General features: G+C 45.9%; 1 protein-coding gene across 1 annotated transcript; it reads right to left on the bottom strand.

Annotated features, from left to right (window-relative positions):
* Positions 1-1,632: 1,632 nt before the first annotated feature.
* On the bottom strand, positions 1,633-24,986 carry LOC122929237 (dnaJ homolog subfamily C member 3-like). Its single transcript, XM_044282747.1, has 13 exons — positions 24,843-24,986; positions 24,427-24,544; positions 22,652-22,762; positions 21,637-21,761; positions 21,399-21,473; positions 20,789-20,932; positions 20,527-20,708; positions 16,573-16,692; positions 15,522-15,627; positions 15,303-15,423; positions 14,971-15,103; positions 14,741-14,889; positions 1,633-2,124 (listed from the first exon to the last, which is right to left on the bottom strand). Exons 2-13 carry the CDS (start codon positions 24,506-24,508, stop codon positions 1,985-1,987), a joined length of 1,488 nt encoding a protein of 495 aa, XP_044138682.1. The 5' UTR covers positions 24,509-24,544; positions 24,843-24,986; the 3' UTR covers positions 1,633-1,984.
* Positions 24,987-26,971: the final 1,985 nt, after the last annotated feature.

Below are 26,971 nucleotides of genomic sequence, written 5' to 3'. Positions count from 1 at the left end.
GATGATTTCCATCAGGGAGATTTCACGCAGGCCAAACTATATGGTTTGTAAAGAGCAGCTGACCCTTCTGAAGGACTTGGGGTGGCCAATATTTGCCTATTTATTGCAGGGGTAAATAAGCGACCACCTGTAAGCTCCAACGGCTGATCACCAGGGGTTAGAGAAGCCAGACCCTCAGCGATCACTTGATCTCTCAGGTGTTTCACTCTAAGGGAGTTGTTTAAGTGTGACAATCCCATTAGGTACTATATGGAGCTATTATTGGGGTGCTACATAGCATTGTAATGGCAGGCGGGCTAGCTTTCACCTCACAAGCGCATCACTGAGCCTTAGGCACCCATCACCCTGTTGCCAGATCACAGATTCTTTGACAGGTACCACTGCACAAGACCAGACGTTTTGGAGATGTCTCCAACCCCTCGTTTGACCATCACAATTTGGCCCTTGAGTCGCTCATATCCTCGCTCGCTTTCATCTTTTCAGCATGACTTCAGGAACAGACCAGTCCCTTAGCACCTCATCCATCCCACCCCTGACAGGCAAGATGTTCTTCACCAATTTTGGTGTTAACGTTCTGACTGATCGCCGTCTTTAAGGGCCCATCTTGAAGTGTTATTTGGCTATGGCCACTGGGCCCTGTGACACTGCTGCAGAACATCTTTATATAAAAGAGGCAAGGAGAACGCTTCACCCTTACATGAAGTGTAATGCATCTCACTCCTGAAAGGTGTCAATCACCACTTCTGGTTTTAATGTTCTAGATCAGGGATAGGCAACCTCCGGCACTCCAACCGTTGTGAAACTACAACACCCAGCATGCATACTTGCTCTGCTCTTCTCAGAACCCTTATGCTGGGAATTGTAGTTTCACAACAGCTGGAGTGCTGAAGGTTGCCGACCCCTTGTCTGGATGGTCACTGACCACTCCACCCTAATCTGAAGTGTTGTATAATACTTGCTCCTGCAGCAGGTAGCGGCACACCGGCTGTAACTCACCAGGTTTACCTACCCCGGTGCTGAGCGCTATACACCGCCATCAGTGCTGCTCAGCAGGAGATATTTTTTGGTGAGGCTCGATGACCACTGTACATGAGGGGTACAGACGCCACGTCAGGGTGCTCTCATCTCTCCTCCATGTAATAGGCTGGGTGTGTGACTCTAGCGCCATCCTACATGGTGCTGAGGTTTCTGATGGGGGAGGGACAATATCCAGACGGTGATGACATCACAAAGCCAAACGGGTCACAGAATGTCCAGCACATCCTGGCACACGGTCACTTGGGCTGCAGGGAACCAGTCAGCAGGTGCCGCTCTATACATGTCCTACACAGGCCACCATAAAACTGCCACCTGCACATTACTAGCCATGGCCAGCAGGGGGAGCCTGTGAACATACAGTTTCAAAGCACTCGCCCGGGTTTCTTATTTTTATAACAAAACTTAGTACAAGGATGCATTTTTTGTCACTTCATCTGGATCTCTGCTTGCTGTAAGTGAATGAAAACATGCATTTTACACCCAGAACTAAAATAAATAAATAATAAAAATACTTCTGAAATACTTCTGAAATACTCTGTGCTGCTGTGATGAAATGGCAGACCGTTATACACTGTGAGAATAAGCGGTAAGACGTTAAAACTAAAATCATAGGTATTTTATTATACATCTCCCCCCCCCCCTTTCCCCCCACCCCAGCAGATGTTTCCTCTACACCTCCACCATCCAGAGGACACGAGCGGCTCCCGTTCACACCGACAGTCCATCCTGAGTCCATGAACGGCCGCCGCTCTGCTCAATGTCCAAGAGGAACAACCGACTTGATCCGAAGACGTAAACAGCACCGAGGTCAAAGATGGAGGCAAAAAAACGTAACGCCAGCCCTGCGGCCGCGAACTGTCCAGATGAGGAATGAGGTCCTTACAGGACGGCCGCAGGTGGAGTGTGCTTCAGTCTCCCAGCAGCCACCGCCAGGACCCCGAAGGGCTCAGTTAAAGTTAAATTTGAAGTGAAAGTTTCCTGAGCTGAAGGGGTTAAATTCGAAAGGCCATTGCTGGTGGTGTCCGGAGCCCTGCTGATTCTCAGGATCCAGCGGATCTTCTCCGGCATCTACCTTCTGCCGCATTTCTGAAAAAAGCAGGAAGGGTTAAATACAAGTAATTCTCTCATCTATAGGAGCAGTATTATAGTAGTTATATTCTTGTACATAGGAGGCAGTATTATAGTAGTTATATTCTTGTACATAGGAGGCAGTATTATAGTAGTTATATTCTTGTACATAGGAGGCAGTATTATAGTAGTTATATTCTTGTACATAGAGCAGTATTATAGTAGTTATATTCTTGTACATAGTAGCAGTATTATAGTAGTTATATTCCTGTACATAGGAGCAGTATTATAGTAGTTATATTCTTGTACATAGGAGGCAGTATTATAGTAGTTATATTCTTGTACATAGGAGGCAGTATTATAGTAGTTATATTCTTGTACATAGTAGCAGTATTATAGTAGTTATATTCTTGTACATAGGAGCAGTATTATAGTAGTTATATTCTTGTACATAGGAGCAGTATTATAGTAGTTATATTCTTGTACATAGGAGGCAGTATTATAGTAGTTATATTCTTGTACATAGGAGGCAGTATTATAGTAGTTATATTCTTGTACATAGGAGGCAGTATTATAGTAGTTATATTCTTGTACATAGGAGCAGTATTATAGTAGTTATATTCTTGTACATAGGAGGCAGTATTATAGTAGTTATATTCTTGTACATAGGAGCAGTATTATAGTAGTTATATTCTTGTACATAGGAGCAGTATTATAGTAGTTATATTCTTGTACATAGGAGCAGTATTATAGTAGTTATATTCTTGTACATAGGAGCAGTATTATAGTAGTTATATTCCTGTACATAGGAGGCAGTATTATAGTAGTTATATTCTTGTACATAGGAGGTAGTATTATAGTAGTTATATTCTTGTACATAGGAGCAGTATTATAGTAGTTATATTCTTGTACATAGGAGCAGTATTATAGTAGTTATATTCTTGTACATAGGAGCAGTATTATAGTAGTTATATTCTTGTACATAGGAGGCAGTATTATAGTAGTTAGATTCTTGTACATAGGAACAGTATTATAGTAGTTATATTCTTATACATAGGAGCAGTATTATAGTAGTTATATTCTTGTACATAGGAGCAGTATTATAGTAGTTATATTCTTGTACATAGGAGGCAGTATTATAGTAGTTATATTCTTGTACATCGGAGGCAGTATTATAGTAGTTATATTCTTGTACATAGGAGCAGTATTATAGTAGTTATATTCTTGTACATAGGAGCAGTATTATAGTAGTTATATTCTTGTACATAGGGGACAGTATTATAGTAGTTATATTCTTGTACATAGGAGGCAGTATTATAGTAGTTATATTCTTGTACATAGGAGGCAGTATTATAGCAGTTATATTCTTGTACATAGGAAGCAGCATTATAGTAGTTATATTCTTGTACATAGGAGGCAGTATTATAGTAGTTTATATTCTTGTACATAGGAGCAGTATTATAGTAGTTATATTCTTGTACATAGGAGCAGTATTATAGTAGTTATATTCTTGTACATAGGAGCAGTATTATAGTAGTTATATTCTTGTACATAGGAGCAGTATTATAGTAGTGATATCTTGTACATAGGAGCAGTATTATAGTAGTTATATTCTTGTACATAGGAGCAGTATTATAGTAGTTATATTAGTGAGGCAGTATTATAGTAGTTATATTCTTGTACAGAGGAGCAGTATTATAGTAGTTATATTCTAGTACATAGGAGGCAGTATTATAGTAGTTATATTCTTGTACATAGGAGGCAGTATTATAGTAGTTATTTTCTTGTACATAGGAGGCAGTATTATAGTAGTTATATTCTTGTACATAGGAGGCAGTATTATAGTAGTTATATTCTTATACATAGGAGCAGTATTATAGTAGTTATATTCTTGTACATAGGAGGCAGTATTATAGTAGTTATATTCTTGTACATAGGAGGCAGTATTATAGTAGTTATATTCTGTACATAGGAGGCAGTATTATAGTAGTTATATTCTTGTACATAGGAGGCAGTATTATAGTAGTTATATTCTTGTACATAGGAGCAGTATTATAGTAGTTATATTCTTGTACATAGGAGCAGTATTATAGTAGTTATATTCTTGTACATAGGAGCAGTATTATAGTAGTTATATTCTTGTACATAGGAGCAGTATTATAGTAGTTATATTCTTGTACATAGGAGCAGTATTATAGTAGTTATATTCTTGTACATAGGAGCAGTATTATAGTAGTTATATTCTTGTACATAGGAGCAGTATTATAGTAGTTATATTCTTGTACATAGGAGGCAGTATTATAGTAGTTATATTCTTGTACATAGGAGCAGTATTATAGTAGTTATATTCTTGTACATAGGAGCAGTATTATAGTAGTTATATTCTTGTACATAGGAGCAGTATTATAGTAGTTATATTCTTGTACATAGGAGCAGTATTATAGTAGTTATATTCTTGTACATAGGAGCAGTATTATAGTAGTTATATTCTTGTACATAGGAGGCAGTATTATAGCAGTTATATTCTTGTACATAGGAGGCAGTATTATTATAGTTATATTCCTGTACATAGGAGGCAGTATTATAGTAGTTATATTCTTGTACATAGGAGGCAGTATTATAGTAGTTATATTCTGGTACATAGAGGGCAGTATTATAGTAGTTATATTCTTGTACATAGGAGCAGTATTATAGTAGTTATATTCTTGTACATAGGAGCAGTATTATAGTAGTTATATTCTTGTACATAGGAGGCAGTATTATAGTAGTTATATTATTGTACATAGGAGGTAGTATTATAGTAGTTATATTCTTGTACATAGGAGGCAGTATTATAGTAGTTATATTCTTGTACATAGGAGCAGTATTATAGTAGTTATATTCTTGTACATAGGAGCAGTATTATAGTAGTTATATTCTTGTACATAGGAGGCAGCATTATAGTAGTTATATTCTGGTAGATAGAGGGCAGTATTATAGTAGTTATATTATTGTACATAGGAGGTAGTATTATAGTAGTTATATTCTTGTACATAGGAGGCAGTATTATAGTAGTTATATTCTTGTACATAGGAGCAGTATTATAGTAGTTATATTCTTGTACATAGGAGCAGTATTATAGTAGTTATATTCTGGTACATAGAGGGCAGTATTATAGTAGTTATATTCTTTGAAAATTTTATTTTTATTGAGAAAATGGCAGAAAAGACATACTACATCATCATGCAGTAACAGGGATAAATTGATAATCAATAGCGTACATCGTTTAGAACATACATTACAGATATAGACAATATAACCACATCACATTGTGCTAGTACAATATGGTAGTTACTTATATGCCCTTAAAATGTACACCAGTCTTGTAGCATATCCAGCGAACATAATATCACAAAAAGTAGAGGGACAGGAGGGAGGAAAAATCAGGGAGGGAGGGAAAGGAAAGGGTAGGGGGGGGGGAGGGAATGAGAAAAAGGGAGAACTGAGAACAACAATCCTTCCATGACACTTGTACATATGTAGCACATCAGTCAGATAAAATGCAAATTGAAGTTAAATCCTTTAAGCAGGTACTATGTAACATTGGCTCTGACATGTTCTAGACTACCTGACAATAATGCATGAGTATTGCACCACCTAGTGGGCTTCTAAGTTATCGCCTCTAGGCGGTTCAGATACCTCGTCTCTAAATAAGAGCCATGGTGTCCACAGCTTGACATATTTATTGTGGTTCCTGTCCTCCCAACTCGCAAGCTCTTCCATACGGCAGATATGGTCTACTTTGTTCAGCCATGCCTCCACAGAGGGGGGTTCTGTGCTCAGCCAGTGCTGCGGAATAAGCAGTCTCGCGGCCTGAAGTAATTGAGTGGTCAAACATCTTTTAGAGGGAGAGAAAGAGGGAGTTGGGAGCCACAGGAGCACAAGGGTAGGAGGCACTTCAATGGTGACTTTTGTTATCTTCTGGATAGAGGATAAGACCCCCTCCCAATATGGCCGTATTTTAGGGCAGTACCAGAAGATGTGGGATAGAGTCCCTATATCTTCCAAACATCGCCAACACTTGTCGTCCTGTCTCATGCCCCTAATAAACATTTGTTTCGGAGTTAGATACCACTGAGTAAGGACTTTATATGTGTGCTCTTGCACTCTGGTGCACCCTGAAAAGCCATGGGAGTGTGCATGTATTCTCATTATATCAGTTTCATTCAGTTCAATTCCCAGTTCAGTAGCCCAGTGCCTCAGGTATTGCGGCATTCCAGGGGAGCGGGGGTTAACCAAAGCCAGATAACACAAAGAGATCAGCTTGCGCGGAAAGGACTCACATGTTAGGATTTTCTCAAACCATGACTGGGTAGGCCTATGTCTGTTACCTTCAAGTAGAGGTTTGGAGACTGAGTTGAGCTCGATTAGTTCCAGGAAGTTGCATGATTTAATAAGGTTGTGTAATGGATGATGAGCCGATATGTCACCCAAGGTCGCCCCTAAGAACTCCTCAGTTGTGAACTTGCGCAGTCTTTGCCATGTCGTAGCTATCTGTTTAGAATTTGGCCTTATAGCAAAGGGAAGAAGATCAGCTGGCATAGAGGGAGAGGGGTTGTTTAAGAGGTTAAGTTTGCCGGATAACTGTTGAATTACTGAAGCAGTGCCTCTAAGCAGAACTTGTGATCTGAGATTAGAAGAAGTGAGACCCCAGAGGCCCGCCCTTTGAACAGAAGATAGTTGGGCCATCTCCAAGTCACAACCCCAAGTTTGGAGTTTAGTAGCATGCAACTGAATCCATCTTTTCAAATGAATCGCCTGATAATATAAATGTGCGTCCGGTAACCCAAACCCCCCGGTGCTCTTACGTTGTATCAGCCTGCTATGGGCCAATCTGGCCGACTTCCCCCCCCATAGGAACGTTCTAAATAGTCTCCTGACCTGACAGAAAAAAGACATGGGGAGAAAAACGGGCAACATCTGCATTACATAGAGGAGCCTGGGCATAATGAAGGCCTTCAAAAGGTTCTTTCTACCCATCCACGAAACGTATGGGATTTTAAGTGAGTGGAGCTGTTTCTGTAGCTCACTCAAGAGGGGCTGATAATTTAAGCTAAAAGTTTGGTCTAGATCCGCCGGTAACTTAATTCCTAGATAGGAAAGATGAGAATCCTGCCAGATAAAAGGGGTTGTGCCCTTCAGAGAGGAAACCACTTTGCTTGATGCAGAAACGTTCATTGCCTCAGACTTCGTATAGTTAACTTTAAAGTTAGAGATCCTCCCGTACAGTTCAAAAAGGGATAGAAGATGCGGAAATGCCTCGACAGGGTTTGAGAGCATAACCAGGAGATCATCCGCATAAGCGGCATTTGTATATTCAGCAGAGCTACCTCTGACCTTAAGGCCCTTTATACCAGGGTGTTCCCTTATAGCTTGCAATAATGTCTCCATTACCATGACATATAATGTAGGTGACAGAGGACAACCTTGACGGGTCCCGTTTGTAATTGGAAATGGTTGAGATAGTGTACCATTCACCCTTATACGGGCACTAGGTTCATGGTAGAGGGACATAACCGCGTTTTGGAATTGCTCCGGAATGCCAAATTTATGCAAAGTTTTCCTCATATAACCCCAGCTCACCCTGTCAAAGGCCTTTTCCGCATCCACACCCAGAAGGACTAGTGAGGCCTTTTCCGCTTTAGCTAACTGCATTGCTGATAAAACCCTGCACGAGTTCTGGTTTCCCTCTCTTCCAGGCACAAACCCGGCCTGGTCCGGATGAATCAGCTTAGTCAGAAGGGGAGCAAGGCGGGAAGCTAGTAACTTTGCCCATATTTTGACATCTACATTGAGAAGTGAGATCGGCCTGTAGCTGCCGCACTGGTTAGGGTCTTTACCGGCCTTTGGTAAAATTGTGACTGTCGCCTCTAGGGATTGCTTATGGAGGGTAGAGCCATTTAAGAGGGAGTTGCACCAAGTGGCTAAGCGTGGGGACAAAACTGATGAAATTTTTTTATAATCCCCCACGGAATACCCATCAGGTCCCGGGCATTTCCCCATTGGCATAGAACTCAAAATGTTTTCTACTTCCTCTAATGAGACTGGGGCAGTGAGTTGTTCCCTATCATTAGTCTCTAATGTGGGTAAATTGAGATCCCTCAAAAATTTGTCCGCCGTCTCCTCAATATCAGCCTCTGAGTCACCTTCTGGGCATTTGAGACCATAGAGCTTACTATAGAACTTGTGGAATTCTTTAGCAATATCTGAGGTTTTATGCAGTAGCTTGCCATCCTTATCCTTAATTCCAGCTACAGTCATGTGAAAAAATTAGGACACCCTTTGAAAGCATGTGGTTTTTTGTAACATTTTTAATAAAAGGTTATTTCATCTCCGTTTCAACAATACAGAGAGATTAAAGTAATCCGACTAAACAAAGAAAACTGAAGAAAAGTCTTTTCAAGATCTTCTGTAAATGTCATTCTACAAAAATGCCTATTCTAACTGAGGAAAAAGATAGGACACCCTTGCCCCTAATAGCGAGTGTTACCTCCTTTGGCTGAAATAACTGCAGTGAGACGGTTCTTGTAGCCATCTACCAGTCTTCGACATCGGTCTGAGGAAATTTTACCCCACTCCTCAATGCAGAACTTTTTCAGCTGTGAGATGTTTGAGGGGTTTCTTGCACGTACAGCCCTTTTCAAGTCACCCCACAGCATCTCAATGGGATTCAAATCTGGACTTTGACTTGGCCATTCCAGGACTCTCCATTTCTTCTTTTTCAGCCAATCTTTGGTTGATTTACTAGTATGTTTTGGGTCATTGTCATGTTGCATGGTCCAGTTCCGCTTCAGCTTTAATTTTCTAACTGATGGTCTCACATGTTCTTCAAGCACCTTCTGATACACAGTAGAATTCATCGTGGATTCTATGATGGTGAGCTGACCAGGTCCTGCTGCAGCAAAGCAGCCCCAAACCATGACACTTCCACCTCCATGCTTCACAGTTGGTATGAGGTTCTTTTCTTGGAATGCTGTGTTTGGTTTACGCCAAACATGTCCTCTGCTGTTGTGTCCAAATAATTCAATTTTGGACTCATCTGTCCAAAGAAAATTATTCCAGAAGTCCTGGTCTTTGTCAACTTTATCTCTGGCAAATGTCACTCTGGCCTCGATGTTTCTCTTGGAAAGCAAAGGTTTCCTCCTTGCACACCTCCCATGCAAGTTAAACTTGTACAGTCTCTTTCTGATTGTAGAGGCATGTACTTCTACATCAACAGTAGCCAGAGCCTGCTGTAGTTCTCGAGATGACACTTTAGGGTTTTTGGAGACCTCTTTTAGCATCTTGCGGTCTGCTCTTGGGGTGAACTTGCTGGGGCGACCAGTTCTGGGCATGTTGGCAGTTGTTTTGAAAGCCCTCCACTTGTAGACTATCTTCCGGACAGTGGAATGGCTGATTTCAAAATCTTTTGAGATCTTTTTAAATCCCTTCCCAGACTCATAGGCTGCTACAATCTTTTTTCTGAAGTCCTCTGACAGCTCTTTTGCTCTCACCATGGTGCTCACTCTCACTTCAACAGTCAGGAGCACACCAAACTAAATGTCTGAGGTTTAAATAGGGCAAGCCTCATTCAACATGCAGAGTAACGATCTACTAATTATGTGCACCTGGTGTGATATACCTGTGTGAGATCTGAGCCAATTTAAGAGGGAATACATGTGAGGGTGTCCTATCTTTTTCCTCAGTTAGAATAGGCATTTTTGTAGAATGACATTTTCAGAAGATCTTGAAAAGACTTTTCTTCAGTTTTCTTTGTTTAGTTGGATTACTTTAATCTCTCTGTATTGTTGAAACGGAGATGAAATAACCTTTTATTAAAAATGTTACAAAAAACCACATGCTTTCAAAGGGTGTCCTAATTTTTTCACATGACTGTATATATGAAGCATCTTTCCTCTGCTTAAGGAGCGCCGCCATAAGCTTTGTCCCCTTGTCCCCGTGAGCATAGAAACGGAACTGAGCATACTGGTAAGACTTGGCCTGATGATAGTTAAGGTGATCTTTTAATATTTTCCTAGTTAGTGCCAGCTCTTGTTGGGCCTCAATAGTTTTGGATTTCTTGTGCAGGGATTCCAAAGCTGTTATCTTCTCTAACAGTGTGTGAAATGTTTGTTGTCTTTCTTTCTTTTTCCTACTGCCTAAGGCAATCAGCTCCCCTCTTATGACCGCCTTGTGCGTCTCCCAGACAGTGGTGACAGAGACGTCATCCGTGGAGTTCTCTTTAAAGAATTGCTGTATTTTTGCTTCTATGTCTCTCACTACCTCCTCATCATCAAGCAGGGTTTCATTCAGTCTCCATTGCCGAGAAGGCTGAGGCAGTTCAGAGAACACCACGGAGGTCGTGACAGGAGCGTGGTCCGACACCGTCATAGGATCAATGGTGGATCCACTCACCATTCCAGCGTGAACATCAGTAATGAAGATATAATCTATCCTGGAGTAAACCTTGTGTGAAGCTGAAAAGAATGCGTAGTCTAAGTCTGTAGGGTGGGTCAGTCGCCAGGTGTCCAGTAAATGGGCCCCTGCCAAGTGCTTGTTAATCCTACCAATAGCTGCTTAAGTCAAATTGAGAGGAGTGATCAGAAGCATCCATTAGTGGGTTTAAGGCCACGTTAAGATCCCCCCCCCACCAAACAGATACCCTCTGCAAAAGCAGTTAATTTAGATAGTGTGGACCTCAACCATACCCCTTGACCCCGATTAGGGCTATACAGACTCGCCAATGTTACCAGTGTAGTCCCTATCTTACCCTTTATGAACATAAAGCGTCCCTCTGAGTCGGTCAAAGATGAAGTAAGGGAGAAGGGGACCCCTTTGGAGATGGCAATCCCCGCGCCCCTGGAAGCTTTGGCGTGAGAACTGATGAACCACTGACTAAAGTAGGACTGGGAGAGTTTGGGGACATGTCCTAGCTTAAGGTGCAATTCTTGGAAAAAACAGATATCAGTGCGTCTCTTTTTTAACAATCTGATTACCTGCGAACGCTTCTGAGGGGTATTGAACCCCCGCACATTGAATGAAGTGCAGTTAACTGCAGACATCATGGTAGGGATATATGCAAGTACTTGCGTATGATGGAGTGTGTGTACATGGACAGGAAAACAGGGGAAACAAACAGAATAACGCCTTGCCTTGAGCAAGTTCCTTTGTACCTTTGAGCCAGAAGGTTGCTAAAAACAACAACATGGGAACTTCTTCAAGCCCAGCATGGTCAAAGGAGATGATGGAACTCCATGTAGGAGCATAGGAACCACCGGTGACATGGTGGGAGCAGGCTGACATGTTCAGTGTCAGGCGGTACTACTCCTGGTCACAAATCAGGGTTCCCACCCCACAAAGTGTGCCAAAAAGTTATCACATTTGTGTGGACAAAGCCACTATCTTGACTGCCGGAATGAATCTGGCTATACATAACCGGGAGTCACAGAATATTATATGCACCCTCTTAGTGCTAACATGAAGAAATGCACTGCAAACATAACTACTATGGGAATCACCCATACCAACAATGAGCGGATGCAACCGTTCAACATGTGCCCGTACGGCACTAACCGGACTCATTTTAAATGCGCTCCTACAACATAATAAGCATTCTCTGAGGAGCCTGCATTAACATAGACCCACATACGACCTGCTGAGACTGTTCAGGTAATTCTTTGTTTTGCTCTTGGGCCTTTTCTGGATGGCACCTTCGACCATCTGGAGCTTTCAGGGAGTTCTGGGAGCGGGACTCCAGTGTCCGCCGAGGGCAGCCATGATGGTATGTCTTGAGGCGTGGTGTTAAGCAGCTCCCATGCCGCCGGCAGATCACTGGGGGTCCGAATAGTGCACCTCTTGCCGTCCCTAGAGAAAGTGAGCCCGAAAGGAAAGAGCCACTTGAAGGGAATCTTGCTGTGGCGAAGGATCTCGGTGACAGGTCTCAGGATTCTTCTCTTATTCAGGGTTGAAGGCGCGAGATCCTGGAACAGCAGAATCTTGTTGCCGTCGTATTTTACCTCTCCCCTCTCTCCGGCTGCTTTAAAAATAGCAGCGGTATCTACATACCGCAAGAGGCCGCAGACTACATCACGAGGGGGTTCTCCCTCCCTGGGTTTGGGTCGCAGGGAGCGGTGGATGCGCTCTATTGTGACTGCAGCCGCACCATCAGGGCCCATCAGGGATGCGAAAATGGCGGACGCTGCTGCAGGAAGGTCCTCGTGTGGAACCGCTTCTGGCAGGCCTCTGAAGCGTACATTTTTGCGCCTGCTTCTGTTTTCCTGATCTTCGATCAGGGCATAAGCATGATCCAGGGAAGACAGGTAAGCGGAGCTGTTGTCCCCTAACACGCGGGCGTGTTCCAGGATGGCCCCTTGTGTAGCTTCCAGCCTCTCAACTCTATGGCCGATGTGTTTAATGTCCTCCTTTATCTCAGTGAGCTCCTGCATCACCGGCTGTATCACAGACATGAGCGCTTGTTGCAGGAAGCGCTTTGAGATGGGTTCAGCTGCTTCAGCTTGCGATCCCTGAGAGCCCTCAGTAAGCGGGCTGTCCGCTCTCTCAGCTTCCTCCATGCCGTCCTCAGGATCCGGCGGCGCCATCTTAGGTCGCTCTGCTACCGGAGCTACAGACCGCTTATTAAAGAATTTCTCCATTTCGGAGGGTCCCCGGTCTTGCTTGAGGTGTTCAGGACGGTCTCCGGGTATATATCTGCCGATTTTCCCCATAATTCAGCAGTCAGAATGCGAAATAAACCACTTTGTGAGGCTATGGAGAGGAGAGCTCTTCTCACATGCGGCCGGTCAGGACGCCGGTCAAGCTCCGCCCCCATAGTAGTTATATTCTTGTACATAGGAGGCAGTATTATAGTAGTTATATTCTTGTACATAGTAGCAGTATTATAGTAGTTATATTCTTGTACATAGGAGCAGTATTATAGTAGTTATATTCTTGTACATAGGAGGCAGTATTATAGTAGTTATATTCCTGTACATAGGAGGCAGTATTATAGTAGTTATATTCTTGTACATAGGAGCAGTATTATAGTAGTTATATTCTTGTACATAGGAGGCAGTATTATAGTAGTTATATTCTTGTACATAGGAGGCAGTATTATAGTAGTTATATCTTGTACATAGGAGGCAGTATTATAGTAGTTATATTCTTGTACATAGGAGGCAGTATTATAGTAGTTATATTCCTTGTACATAGGAGGCAGTATTATAGTAGTTATATTCTTGTACATAGGAGGCAGTATTATAGTAGTTATATTCTTGTACATAGGAGGCAGTATTATAGTAGTTATATTCTTGTACATAGGAGGCAGTATTATAGTAGTTATATTCTTGTACATCAGTGCAGTATTATAGTAGTTATATTCTTGTACATAGGAGCAGTATTATAGTAGTTATATTCTTGTACATAGGAGGCAGTATTATAGTAGTTATATTCTTGTACATCAGTGCAGTATTATAGTAGTTATATTCTTGTACATAGGAGCAGTATTATAGTAGTTGTATTCTTGTACATAGGAGGCAGTATTATAGTAGTTATATTCTGGTACATAGGAGGCAGTATTATAGTAGTATATTCTTGTACATAGGAGCAGTATATAGTAGTATATTCTTGTACATAGGAGCAGTATTATAGTAGTTATATTCTTATACATAGGAGCAGTATTATAGTAGTTATATTCTTGTACATAGGAGCAGTATTATAGTAGTTATATTCTGGTACATAGAGGGCAGTATTATAGTAGTTATATTCTGGTACATAGAGGGCAGTATTATAGTAGTTATATTCTGGTACATAGAGGGCAGTATTATAGTAGTTATATTCTGGTACATAGAGGGCAGTATTATAGTAGTTATATTCTGGTACATAGAGGACAGTATTATAGTAGTTATATTCTTGTACATAGGACAGTATTATAGTAGTTATATTCTTGTACATAGGAGGCAGTATTATAGTAGTTATATTCTTGTACATAGGACAGTATTATAGTAGTTATATTCTGGTACATAGAGGGCAGTATTATAGTAGTTATATTCCTGTATATAGAAGCAGTATTATAGTAGTTATATTCTTGTATATAGGAGGCAGTATTATAGTAGTTATATTCCTGTATATAGAAGCAGTATTATAGTAGTTATATTCTTGTACATAGGAGCAGTATTATAGTAGTTATATTCCTGTATATAGAAGCAGTATTATAGTAGTTATATTCTTGTACATAGGAGCAGTATTATAGTAGTTATATTCTTGTACATAGGAGCAGTATTATAGTAGTTATATTCTGGTACATAGGAGCAGTATTATAGTAGTTATATTTCTGTACATAGGAGCAGTATTATAGTAGTTATATTCTTGTACATAGGAGCAGTATTATAGTAGTTATATTCTTGTACATAGGAGCAGTATTATAGTAGTTATATTCTTGTACATAGGAGCAGTATTATAGTAGTTATATTCTTGTACATAGGAGCAGTATTATAGTAGTTATATTCCTGTACATAGGAGCAGTATTATAGTAGTTATATTCTGGTACATAGAGGGCAGTATTATAGTAGTTATATTCTGGTACATAGGGGGCAGTATTATAGATTTTTCATATAATTACCTGGGTCTGTTAACACTTCTTTGGCTGCTGCGATGTCAATGAACTTCTTCTCTGCTTCTCTCTTCTCCTCCTCTGACTGGAAGTTGTCTGGATGCCACTGCTGCGCCAGCTTCCTGTAGGCTTTGATCACTTCTTGCTTGTTGGCATTTCTATAAGGGAGCAGCCATACTGTCATCATGTCGCCCTGTGAGTGACTGGTAATGTCACCAGTAAACCTTAGTCTTAGTTACCTCTTCACTCCCAGGATTTTGTAATAATCTCTTTTCTGGGATTGCTTCAGCAGCTTCTGTGCTCTCTCCAGACCCTGATTTATCTCCTCGTTGTCTCCATCCAGTTCCTTCGCTTGCCGAAAATCTTCAACCGCTAAGAAAATGGAAGAAGTGACAGCAGGTGACCAACAGGAAGAGACAGTCTGGGAAGGAATGAGAAACGACGACATAGAGGAGAAGACTTTGAAGAAAGAAGCGAAGGAAGGAAGAGGGTAAGAGAAGCAGAGAGGAACAGAGAGCAGCGGATGGAAGTGAGGGGGGAGCACGTGCAGACCCCCGGTCTATGGACGGACCTTTGTCATACTGCTCATTCAGGATGTAGACCTCCGCCCTGTCTTTCAGGACCCGAGTACTGTGGGGGTCTCTCTGCAGAGCTTCTGTACACACCTTTATGGCCGCCTCTGTGTGCTGACTCTGGAGGACAAGAACAGGAGAGGGTTAAATCGCCCACGTTCAGAAGGACGTGGACGAGACATTCCGGCGTCTGTAGGGTGGGAGAGCAGTGGACGCACCTTGGACAGACAGTGACAGATCCGCTCTTTAGCTCTTTTACTGTAGATTTCCACATCGGGCTCAGTCTTCATGGCGGCTTCAAACTTCTCAACGGCGGCTTCGTATCTGCAGAAGAAATCCACCAGGGTATATAATATGTGGCTATATAGCGGGGGGAGGGCAGCAACCAGGGAACGCCCCCATGTAACCAGTATACAGAGCTCAGTGCCCCCCCTGTAACCAGTATACAGAGCCCCCCCCTGTAACCAGTATACAGAGCCCCCCCCTGTAACCAGTATACAGAGCCCCCCCCTGTAACCAGTATACAGAGCCCCCCCATGTAACCAGTATACAGAGCCCCCCCCATGTAACCAGTATACAGAGCCCCCCCCATGTAACCAGTATACAGAGCCCCCCCCATGTAACCAGTATACAGAGCCCCCCCCATGTAACCAGTATACAGAGCCCCCCCCATGTAACCAGTATACAGAGCCCCCCCCATGTAACCAGTATACAGAGCCCCCCCCATGTAACCAGTATACAGAGCCCCCCCCCATGTAACCAGTATACAGAGCCCCCCCTGTAACCAGTATACAGAGCCCCCCCCATGTAACCAGTATACAGAGCCCCCCCCATGTAACCAGTATACAGAGCCCCCCCCATGTAACCAGTATACAGAGCCCCCCCCATGTAACCAGTATACAGAGCCCCCCCATGTAACCAGTATACAGAGCCCCCCCATGTAACCAGTATACAGAGCCCCCCCATGTAACCAGTATACAGAGCTCAGTGCCCCCTATGTAACCAGTACACAGAGCTCAGTGCCCCCCATGTAACCAGTACACAGAGCTCAGAGCCCCCCATGTAACCAGTACACAGAGCTCAGTGCCCCCCATGTAACCAGTACACAGAGCTCAGTGCCCCCCATGTAACCAGCACACAGAGCTCAGTGCCCCCCATGTAACCAGTACACAGAGCTCAGTGCCCCCCATGTAACCAGTACACAGAGCTCAGTGCCCCCCATGTAACCAGTACACAGAGCTCAGAGCCCCAGTCTTACTGGGCACTTACCTCTGCTCTCGGATCAGTTCCTCGGCGGACTCCAGTTGTCTGGACAGCTTCTTCACTTGTTTATAATGGATGTGACAATCTTTGTCGTCCTGATCCAGCTTCAGACATTCCCGGATCTGACTGCAGACGACAGAGCACACTGTGAGCAGAAGGGGACAACTCCCAACATCCGTGTCTATGACCACAGCACAGCATCACCATGTGCTGGGGTCACCCATCCATTATAGTACAGGTAAACAAACACAGAGGCAGGTGACATCATCACATAAAGGGGTAGGCGATATATAGAGACATGTGACATCACACAGAGGCAGGTGACATCATCACATAAAGGGGTAGGCGATATATAGAGACATGTGACATCACACAGAGGCAGGTGACATCATCACATAAAGGGGTAGGCGATATATAGAGACATGTGACATCACACAGAGGCAGGTGACATCATCACATAAAGGGGTAGGCGATATAGAGACATGTGACATCACACAGAGGCAGGTGACATCATCACATAAAGGGGTAGGCGATATATAGAGACATGTGACATCACACAGAGGCAGGTGACATCATCACATAAAGGGGTAGGCGATATATAGAGACATGTGACATCACACAGAGGCAGGTGACATCACATAAAGGGGTAGGCGATATATAGAGACATGTGACATCACACAGAGGCAGGTGACATCACATAAAGGGGTAGGTGATATATAGAGACGTGTGACATCACACAGAGGCAGGTGACATCACAGTGTGCTAGTATATTAATACAGTGGCTCAGCCTTCCTCGGCTCTGGAGTAAGGTGCACTGTCCTCGGCACCCACTGCCGAATATACATCTGAAGTAATATGAATTATTTGAATGGCAGATAGTCTATCCTCTGGTGTAGCATGGAAAAGTAGTCTCTATTATTTTAATCAATGTAGCGTTTTATTTGATGAAAATAGTTTAAATAAAATCACAATGTCTGCCCCATTACTATCTGATAACGGATTACATACATAGGCTACACAGCCGATTAATACCGGACCCCCCCCCCCCTTGTTACACGTGTACGCCGAGGTCCTTCACATGCATCCGATCTACAGCAGACCTGGGCCGATCAAGGAACAACCCCCAAGCACGTGGGATGCCATGTGAGACACCGGGAGGATAGAGCCAAGCAAGGCAATCAGCCGCAGCACGGAGACCCCACATGGTGAGGAGCGAGACACCGTCCGGCACATTCCTCGGGGGGTAATGTAACAATATAAGATACATTAACCTATTACCTGTGACTGGAAGTATTAGCACACCTTTATTGAAAGGCCCCAGAGGCTGCGACACCTAAGCAAGAGGCGTCACTAACCAAACACTGCCATGAAGACCAAGGAACTCTCCAAACAAGTAAGGGACAATGTTGTGGATAAGTACAAGTCAGGGTTAGGTTATAATAAATATCCAAATCTTTGATGATCCCCAGGAAATGGAAAGAAGATGGCACAACAGCAAAACTGCCAAGAGACGGCCCCCGTACCAAAACTCACGGACCGGGCAAGGAGGGCATTAATCAGAGAGGCAGCACAGAGACCTAAGGTAACCCCGGAGGAGCCGCAGAGTTCCACAGCAGAGACTGGAGTATCTGTACATAGGACGGCAATAAGCCGTACGCTCCATAGAGTTGGACTTTATGGCAGAGTGGTCAGAAGAAAGACATTACTTTCAGCTAAAAATGAAAAGGCGCGTTGTGAGTTTGCGAAAACGCATGTGGGACTCCCAAAATGTATGGAGGACGGTGCTCTGGTCTGAGGAGACTAAAATAGAAATTTTCGGCCATCAAATAAAGCGCTATGTCTGGCGCAAACCCAACACATCACCCAAAGACCACCATCCCCACAGTGACACATGGTGGTGGCAGCATCATGCTGGGGGATGGGAAACTGGTCAGAGTGGAGGGAAAGATGGATGGTGCTAAATACAGGGATATTCTTCAGCAGAACCGGCCCCACTCTGTGCGTGACCTGAGGCCCGGACGGAGGATCACCTTCCAGCAGGACAATGACCCCAAACACACGGCTACAGCAACACTTGACTGGTTTAAAGGGAACCTGTCATCTGGATTGTGTATAGAGCTGAGGACATTAGTTGCTAGATGGCCGCTAGCACATCCGCAATACCCAGTCCCCATAGCTCTGTGTGCTTTTATTGTGTAAAAAAAACGATTTGATACATATGCAAATTAACCAGAGATGAGTCCTGTCCCTGACTCATCTCACGTACAGGACTCATCTCAGGTTAATTTGCATATGTATCAAATCGGGTTTTTTTTACACAATAAAAGCACACAGAGCTATGGGGACTGAGTATGATGTGCGGATGTGCTAGCAACTAATGTCCTCAGCTCTATACACAAAATCCCGGTGACAGGTCCCCTTTAAGGGGAAACATGTAAATGTGTTGGAATGGCCGAGTCACAGCCCAGATCTCCATCCAATAGAACATCTGTGGTCAGACTTAGAGATTGCTGTTCACAAGAGCAAACATCTGACCTGAGGGAGCCGGAGCAGTTCTGCAAGGAGGAACGGGCAAACATCCCAGAGGTAAGATGTGGCGACTGCTCATAGAGACTTATCCAAAGCGACTCGGAGCTGTGATTGGCACAACAGGCGGCTCTACAAAGTATTGACTCAGGGGGTGAATAGTTCTGCACATGGACCTTTTCTGTTATTTTGTCCTATTTGTTGTTTGCTTGACAATAAAAAATAAAAATAAAAAAAACATCTTCACAGTTGTCGTCACGTTCTGTAAATTACATGATGGAAATCCTCAAACAATCCATGTTATTTCCAGGTTGTGAGGCACCAAAATACGGAAAAAGTCAAGGGTGGGGGGTGAATACTTTTGCAAGGCACTGTACATCAGGTGTACAGGAAGGTTTTAGACCGGGTCTCAGCTCTCTAGGACGTACCGTTCCTGAGATATTCCCAAAAAATGCATTAGCCAATAGAAGCCTGGTCACATGACCCTTATCAGCCAATAGAAGCTCGCAGGCCCTTAGTCTCCACATACACACAGTTTTACTCCAGGTTTCCATAACAACCCAGCCATTTTTCTCCACAGCTTTAGGCACAGAGGCAAGGGGGGCTATGGGGCTTTTATAAAGCTGCAGACTGGGGGCAACAACTACTGTGAGGGGGCACATATCTGGCATAGCTACTGTGAGGGGGGCACATATCTGGCATAGCTACTGTGAGGGGGGCACATATCTGGCATAGCTACTGTGAGGGGGGCACATATCTGGCATAGCTACTGTGAGTGCCCACTTCCAGTCCAGATCACTGATCCTGAGCTGCTGGAGTCTTGAGAACTGTAAGTACTTACAGTAAGTCACTGTAAGATATATAGATATATGTATTACTTGTTTTATGTGGGTGCTGGGTGGTTGGAGAAGGTAAAGAGAAATGCTGTACCAAGTGTTGGTGATGTGGGCGGAGCAATATGTGGGTGGGGCTGTGTGTGGGTGTGACTTGAGGGTGGGTGGGACACAGGGGCCCCATGAGTGGTCAGTCCGCCCCTGCTAGTCTCTTATCTATAAGAAGCAGCTCCATCCATACACGGGGACCCTTCATACAGAAGAGAAGACGTCGCCCGTCCTTCTGCCGGTGCATAATAAGCCAGTAATCACATCGTCACAGCCACACACAGGTGACATCGTCACAGCCACGCACAGGTGACATCATATACAGAAGTGCGTGACATCATCCTAGAGAAAAATGTGGCAGACGGTAGACATGACCTCACACTGCTGCTTGTGACGTCATCACATACAAAGGGGAATCCCTTCACTACACACGAGGACCTGTGACATCATCCATAACGGTCAGTGACTTCACTACACACGAGGACCTGTGACATCACCCATAACGGTCAGTGACCTCATTATACACACGAGGACCTGTGACATCATCGCTCACCTCAGGCTCTCCTCATGGTCGCCCATGATGTAGTAGAGCTGGCTGAGTTTGAGGTAGGCGGCCCGGTTGTCGCTGCGCAGTTTGGTGGTGGGCTTCAGGTCCTGGATGGCCTTGGTCAGATCTCCGTTGAAGAGGTGACACTCGGAGCGCAGCTTCCAGATACTGGGATCCCACGGGGAGAACTGGAAGATACCGGAGTGTTACCAGTAGCAGGAATGGCGGAGCCCGAGTCATAGTCATCGGTACGGCAGAGATACGTTACCTCCACCACCTTCTCCAGCCAGCTGACCGCCTCCACATAGTCCTCCCGGTTATAGGCCCCCCAGGCCTGCTCTCTGTGGACCTCCACCTCCTGGGCCCGCTCCAGCTGGCTCCTGGCCTCTTCATTGGACGGGCTGCTCACCAGCTGCCAGCAGGAAGACGGAAGACATTAGGAACAGCTCTGGTGACACTTATCTGGCCCTGATCCTCAGCTACATCACGTCTTATACTCCAGCCACATCCAAAGCTGCATTTACTCAGAAGATCAAGTGGTATGGATCCAAAGCAAGCTCATATATGAGGCATTGTGAGAGGCTGTGCTTACAGTTATCTCCTACACAAGAAAATGACTGCAGCTCTAGATGTGAAAGGAGTATAAGATGCGGTTTATCCAGGAGAACTGTGACTGCAGCTGTGGGAGTGACTGGAGAAGATAATGTAACATATTGTGACTGCAGCTCTGGGAGTGACTGGAGAATATGAATCTCACATTAGAATTTTGTCTGCAGCTCTGGGAGTGACTGGAGAAGATAATGTAACATATTGTGTCTGCAGCTCTGGCAGTGACTGGAGAATAAGACGATGCGACATTAGGACGGGGGCGCACTCACCACTGTCTGGAAGTCCTCTTTGGCCTGCTGTGTGTCCCCCTGCTTCAGAAGGATGTTCCCTCGCTGGAGTCTGGCCTGAAGGACAAGAAGAACATCAGCCGATCACCGGCCATTGCCTCTGCAGCACTCCCACAGGCCGGGGGCAGAACTGCAGCCCAATACACATGGTCAGAAATGTCCCCGCCCGCCTGGCTCGTGGGAGGACCGGGCAGAGGGGGCAGTAGTAGCGGGCACTCACGGCCAGGAAGTCCGGCTTCAGCTCGATGGCCCGGCTGAGGTCCGGCAGCGCTGACTTGAATTTCCCCATGGCCAGGTAGACGGTCGCTCGCTTGTAATAGGTCAGGTAATTTTTGGGGTCCCCATCTGGAACAGAAAGATGCAGTCATGTGGGGGGCACTGAGGGCGGGGGCCCCCGGGGCTCTTCTCTGACCCCCTGTCATAATCTATTACAGGTGACATGTCCATATACTGAGCCTACAGTCACATGCTCCAGTCACATCCAGAGCTGCAATGGGCAAATGTAGGCTCAAGGGCCAAGCACCATAACCCATGGTACAGCATGTCAGATCTGCAGTCAGGGCAGACTTGTAAGTGCAGCTCTGGATGTGACTGGAGTACAGGATAAAAGCGATCACAAAGAAAGGTGAACACAGTACTGAATGTGACTGGAGTACGAAACTGCCAGAAGTGTGAGCTCAGCTCTGGATGTGACTGGAGTATGAAGCATGATACAATGGCGGCCCGGGGGCACAGCGATCACTGGTGTCATGGCCAAGATAACTGAACAGACCCAGCCTCAGGTGACATCCGTGACGGTCAGCGGTTCATCCGTGACGGATCCGTGTTTGGTTCGCGTGTCATCTCTCTTCCAGAACCTCCCCAGCCAATGATCCAGCAAAAACCACTGACCGAACACGGAAGCCATCGCTGTGTCACTGGTTTTCATGGACCCACAGACTTCAATGGGCGTTTGGTCCACGTCTTACACCATAGTAGTGCTTGTCCCGTGGTTTTTCCACTGAGCCACGGTGAGTGGAAAATCGCTGATGTCTGGACTAACACATTAAATTCAATGGTTACGTGTGCAGTCCGTGCAGCTGACAGGATGGGCTCTGCTATGCCGTCAGTCAGTGAGCTGTGCAATGCTGCCCTCTAGTGTGCAATCACAGGTACAACCACAACGGCTTATTATACCGGACTGTACCTTTAAATTCCGTGGAGGGTGTGGCGCCCTGCGACCACCGTCTACTCACCCACTGCTGAGTGATAGTGGGACAGCGCCTCGGCCAGTTGTCCAGCAGCCAGAAGCTTGCGGCCCATCTCCAGGTGACTCTCCACCTCGGCCTGACCGGCAGCCAGCGACCCTGCAGGGAGCACACACAGATGTTAACAGGGAGAAGTGACCACCAGGGGCGCTGCAGCCACAGCAAGGAACACAGGAGCCCCCATGACAACTCCTCCTGCCCTGTCACAGGGAAAAGTCACCACCAGGGGCACTGCATCCTCAGCAAGGAACACAGGAGCCCCCATGACAACTCTGCCTGCCCTGTCACAGGGAGAAGTCACCACCAGGGGCACTGCATCCTCAGCAAGGAACACAGGAGCCCCCATGACAACTCCTCTTGCCCTGTCACAGGGAAAAGTCACCACCAGGGGCACTGCATCCTCAGCAAGGAACACAGGAGCCCCCATGACAACTGCTCCTGCCCTGTCACAGGGAGAAGTCACCACCAGGGGCGCTGCAACCTCAGCAAGGAATACAGGAGCCCCCATGACAACTCTGCCTGCCCTGTCACAGGGAGAAGTGACCACCAGGGGCCCTGCAGCCACAGCAAGGAATACAGGAGTCCCCATGACAACTCCTCCTGCCCTGTCACAGGGAGAAGTCACCACCAGGGGCGCTGCAGCCACAGCAAGGAATACAGGAGTCCCCATGACAACTCCTCCTGCCCTGTCACAGGGAGAAGTCACCACCAGGGGCGCTGCATCCTCAGCAAGGAACACAGGAGCCCCCATGACAACTCTGCCTGCCCTGTCACAGGGAGAAGTCACCACCAGGGGCGCTGCATCCTCAGCAAGGAACACAGGAGCCCCCATGACAACTCTGCCTGCCCTGTCACAGGGAGAAGTCACCACCAGGGGCGCTGCATCCTCAGCAAGGAACACAGGAGCCCCCATGACAACTCTGCCTGCCCTGTCACAGGGAGAAGTCACCACCAGGGGCGCTGCATCCTCAGCAAGGAATACAGGAGCCCCCATGACAACTGCTCCTGCCCTGTCACAGGGAGAAGTCACCACCAGGGGCGCTGCATCCTCAGCAAGGAACACAGGAGCCCCCATGACAACTGCTCCTGCCCTGTCACAGGGAGAAGTCACCACCAGGGGCGCTGCATCCTCAGCAAGGAACACAGGAGCCCCCATGACAACTCTGCCTGCCCTGTCACAGGGAGAAGTCACCACCAGGGGCGCTGCAGCCACAGCAAGGAACACAGGAGCCCCCATGACAACTGCTCCTGCCCTGTCACAGGGAGAAGTCACCACCAGGGGTGCTGCATCCTCAGCAAGGAACACAGGAGCCCCCATGACAACTCTGCCTGCCCTGTCACAGGGAGAAGTCACCACCAGGGGCGCTGCAACCTCAGCAAGGAACACAGGAGCCCCCATGACAACTGCTCCTGCCCTGTCACAGGGAGAAGTCACCACCAGGGGCACTGCATCCTCAGCAAGGAATACAGGAGCCCCCATGACAACTCTGCCTGCCCTGTCACAGGGAGAAGTCACCACCAGGGGCACTGCATCCTCAGCAAGGAACACAGGAGCCCCCATGACAACTCCTCCTGCCCTGTCACAGGGAGAAGTCACCACCAGGGGCGCTGCAACCTCAGCAAGGAACACAGGAGCCCCCATGACAACTCTGCCTGCCCTGTCACAGGGAGAAGTCACCATGAAGCAGGATACGGAGGGTTATTTCAGGAGGAGTTTTCATGGGGCCTCAGGTTCGGGTATAAGGGGGCAGGTGAGGACTTACCGTCCAGATGCAGGTCCAGGATGACGCAGAGGAGGGAGAGGGAGGACAGGACCCCGCTGATACCGCTCCGCGCTCTGTCCATGTCTGCCGGGGTGTCTCAGTCCTTGCTCTGCTGCACCTGGGGGGGACACACAGACAATGTCACCTACCGCCATCACACTGGGTGCTGCAGGGGACACTGCATTGTGGGGGGCAGAGTGCTACCCTGTGCTGTCCTCCACACTCCACAGCTCCCACAATGCACCACAGCACAGCATACTCAGTCTATACAGACACTGAACCAGGCAAAACAGTGATTGCAGCTTTGGCAGTGACTAGAGTAGACCTGAAAGAACGGAATACCACAGCTACAAGATGAGGACACAGCAGCAGACACATCACGTGCCCCCCTCGTCCACACGCAGCCCACACTGTACCTGCAGCTCAGCTCTGTCACCCCACAGTACCGCACATCCCCTGTACACACAGACAGGCCAGCACTTCCGCTTCCGGATGTCTGCCGTACGCAAATGACAACCATTCCACGAGACACATCCGGGTTCACCTCGCCCACCAATCACGGGCAAGCTTGCGATAGCGTGTGGAGCGCTGATTGGTCAGTAAAATGACGTCACGATCACACCTTCTTTAGCTTTTTTCCACTTTCATTTCGCCAGTATCAGCGAAACTCCTTGGAGATGATTGACAGCGCCTCATCTCTGCGCAGTGATTGGTGGAGCGCTATTCAGGACTCCGCCCTCTGACATTCCTATTGGCTGCAGACGCTGAGCGCCTTTGCCACCTGCTCGTTTCATATTGGTCCCAGCTGTTTATGTAAATGAGTTCAATTTCCCGCCCACTTTTTTTTTTTCTCATGGTGAAGCTGTGAGCTCGATTGGTCAGTAGGCCACGTCGCTACCCGAGGGTCACGTGACGGCATCAGTGTGCTCGCACAGCGCCACCCAGAGGACAGTGCGGTAATACATGTACTGATACGTCACCAGCTCGTGGATGAAGAGGGCACTTCGTTATGACGTCATTCCCTGACGTCATGTTATAGGTTCTGTTTTTTGTGGTTTTTTTAACGAGATTAGCTCACATATTGAAAGATACAGTGCATATCTAATAGGGCTACTGGTAACGTAACCGTCCATCTGTAGTGTGTATATAGCAGTGCCACGTGTATGCGGTACTTGTGCTGAGACTATATCTGTTCATAACCAGACCTATCGCTAATAATGGCGGGCCACTTTATCCCCCCCAGCATACCTCGCCATAACCATCCTCCAAACCGCACGTCTAACCCCGGCTTACCGCCTCCTACCACTTCCAACACCAGCAGGGGGTGTGAGGACACGACGTCCACCAACCGATATGATGTAGGGCTTATCCTGAGGGCGTCTGTTCTGTCTTCTTACACGTTCACACAGTGTGCAGTCTGACATTCAGCATAAACCAGTCCTGTCTTCCAAATAAGAGGACTGTTCTTCGTAGTCTAACTTGTTTATTGGTCAACAGGTTGTACTCTCTGCGCGATGCGTGTGAGTGAGAGATTGTACGAGTGTGCGGTAAAACTACAAGAATACAAATAACATGTATAAAGTATAGATAGCATGTACTATAACATTTGCATTAACACTGAAGCACATGGTAAAATGGCTGCCTATACATAGGATTACATGTCTAACAGTAGTAACAACTCCCTGAGTAACAGTTATAACTAGCTGAACAGCTCTACATAACACAATATCCCTGAAACAAAGGTAGATCTCTCACCAGATATGATTTTACAAGGATGGTGAAGTTTGAGAAGGAGATATGCAGAAGGATGTGCCCTGGTGACTGGAGGCTTCTCTTTCCCAGGATGCTTTGCACTCCCACAATGCAGCAGTCTTTGTAACAAGAAAAACAAAGTGTATGACAACTTAACACCGCTAGATGGTGCTATAACCACACTAATCACTACAGAAATACCAAAACGGAGGCAGACGTGATCTGTAATGATTCTGAACTCCGCTGGGCAGAACAGTCCCCGTCTGGCGTCAACTGACGCCACCACTAAGTCCCTCATTCGTAGCTTCTCATTTTGGTCCATGGTGGGATCAAGCGTCATCAAAGCGCTATCCTTGGAGACTGTTTGACCCTCGCTGAGGTAGTCTATTTCCTTAGCATAACATTTGTGTTGTATAGTGTGAATTATTATACTCTTGGACCTTTCCAGATTAGGAGCGGTAAAGGCGTGTTTGCAGTGATGCCAACTTTTGCAGGGCTACTGGCTCACAGGTAATTTGGATTTGTAAGACTGAGCTATATGAACTAGACAGGCTATAGCACAAACGAGCGACCTCCAGGTGGAGAACCTGTTGAAACAATGGGATTTGAGTTGGTGGTTTGAAGTCATTGTACGTAGAACAGATACTTCAGGTCGGATTTCTTCATCGGCATCTGGGTCTACCATGTCAAACGTGTCGGCTCTGGTACTACAAGACGTTGAACGGTACAGGAATGCAGGACCCATAAACCACGTTGTGTCCTTAAGGTGGCTTGGTGCCACGGATCTAGTCAC

The sequence above is a fragment of the Bufo gargarizans genome, chromosome 2 (genome assembly GCF_014858855.1).
Source record: "Bufo gargarizans isolate SCDJY-AF-19 chromosome 2, ASM1485885v1, whole genome shotgun sequence".
In the NCBI taxonomy this organism is placed as follows: Eukaryota; Metazoa; Chordata; class Amphibia; order Anura; family Bufonidae; genus Bufo; species Bufo gargarizans.
The sequence above is the reverse complement of the archived record's forward strand: the minus strand, read 5'-3'. Positions and strand labels throughout refer to the sequence as shown.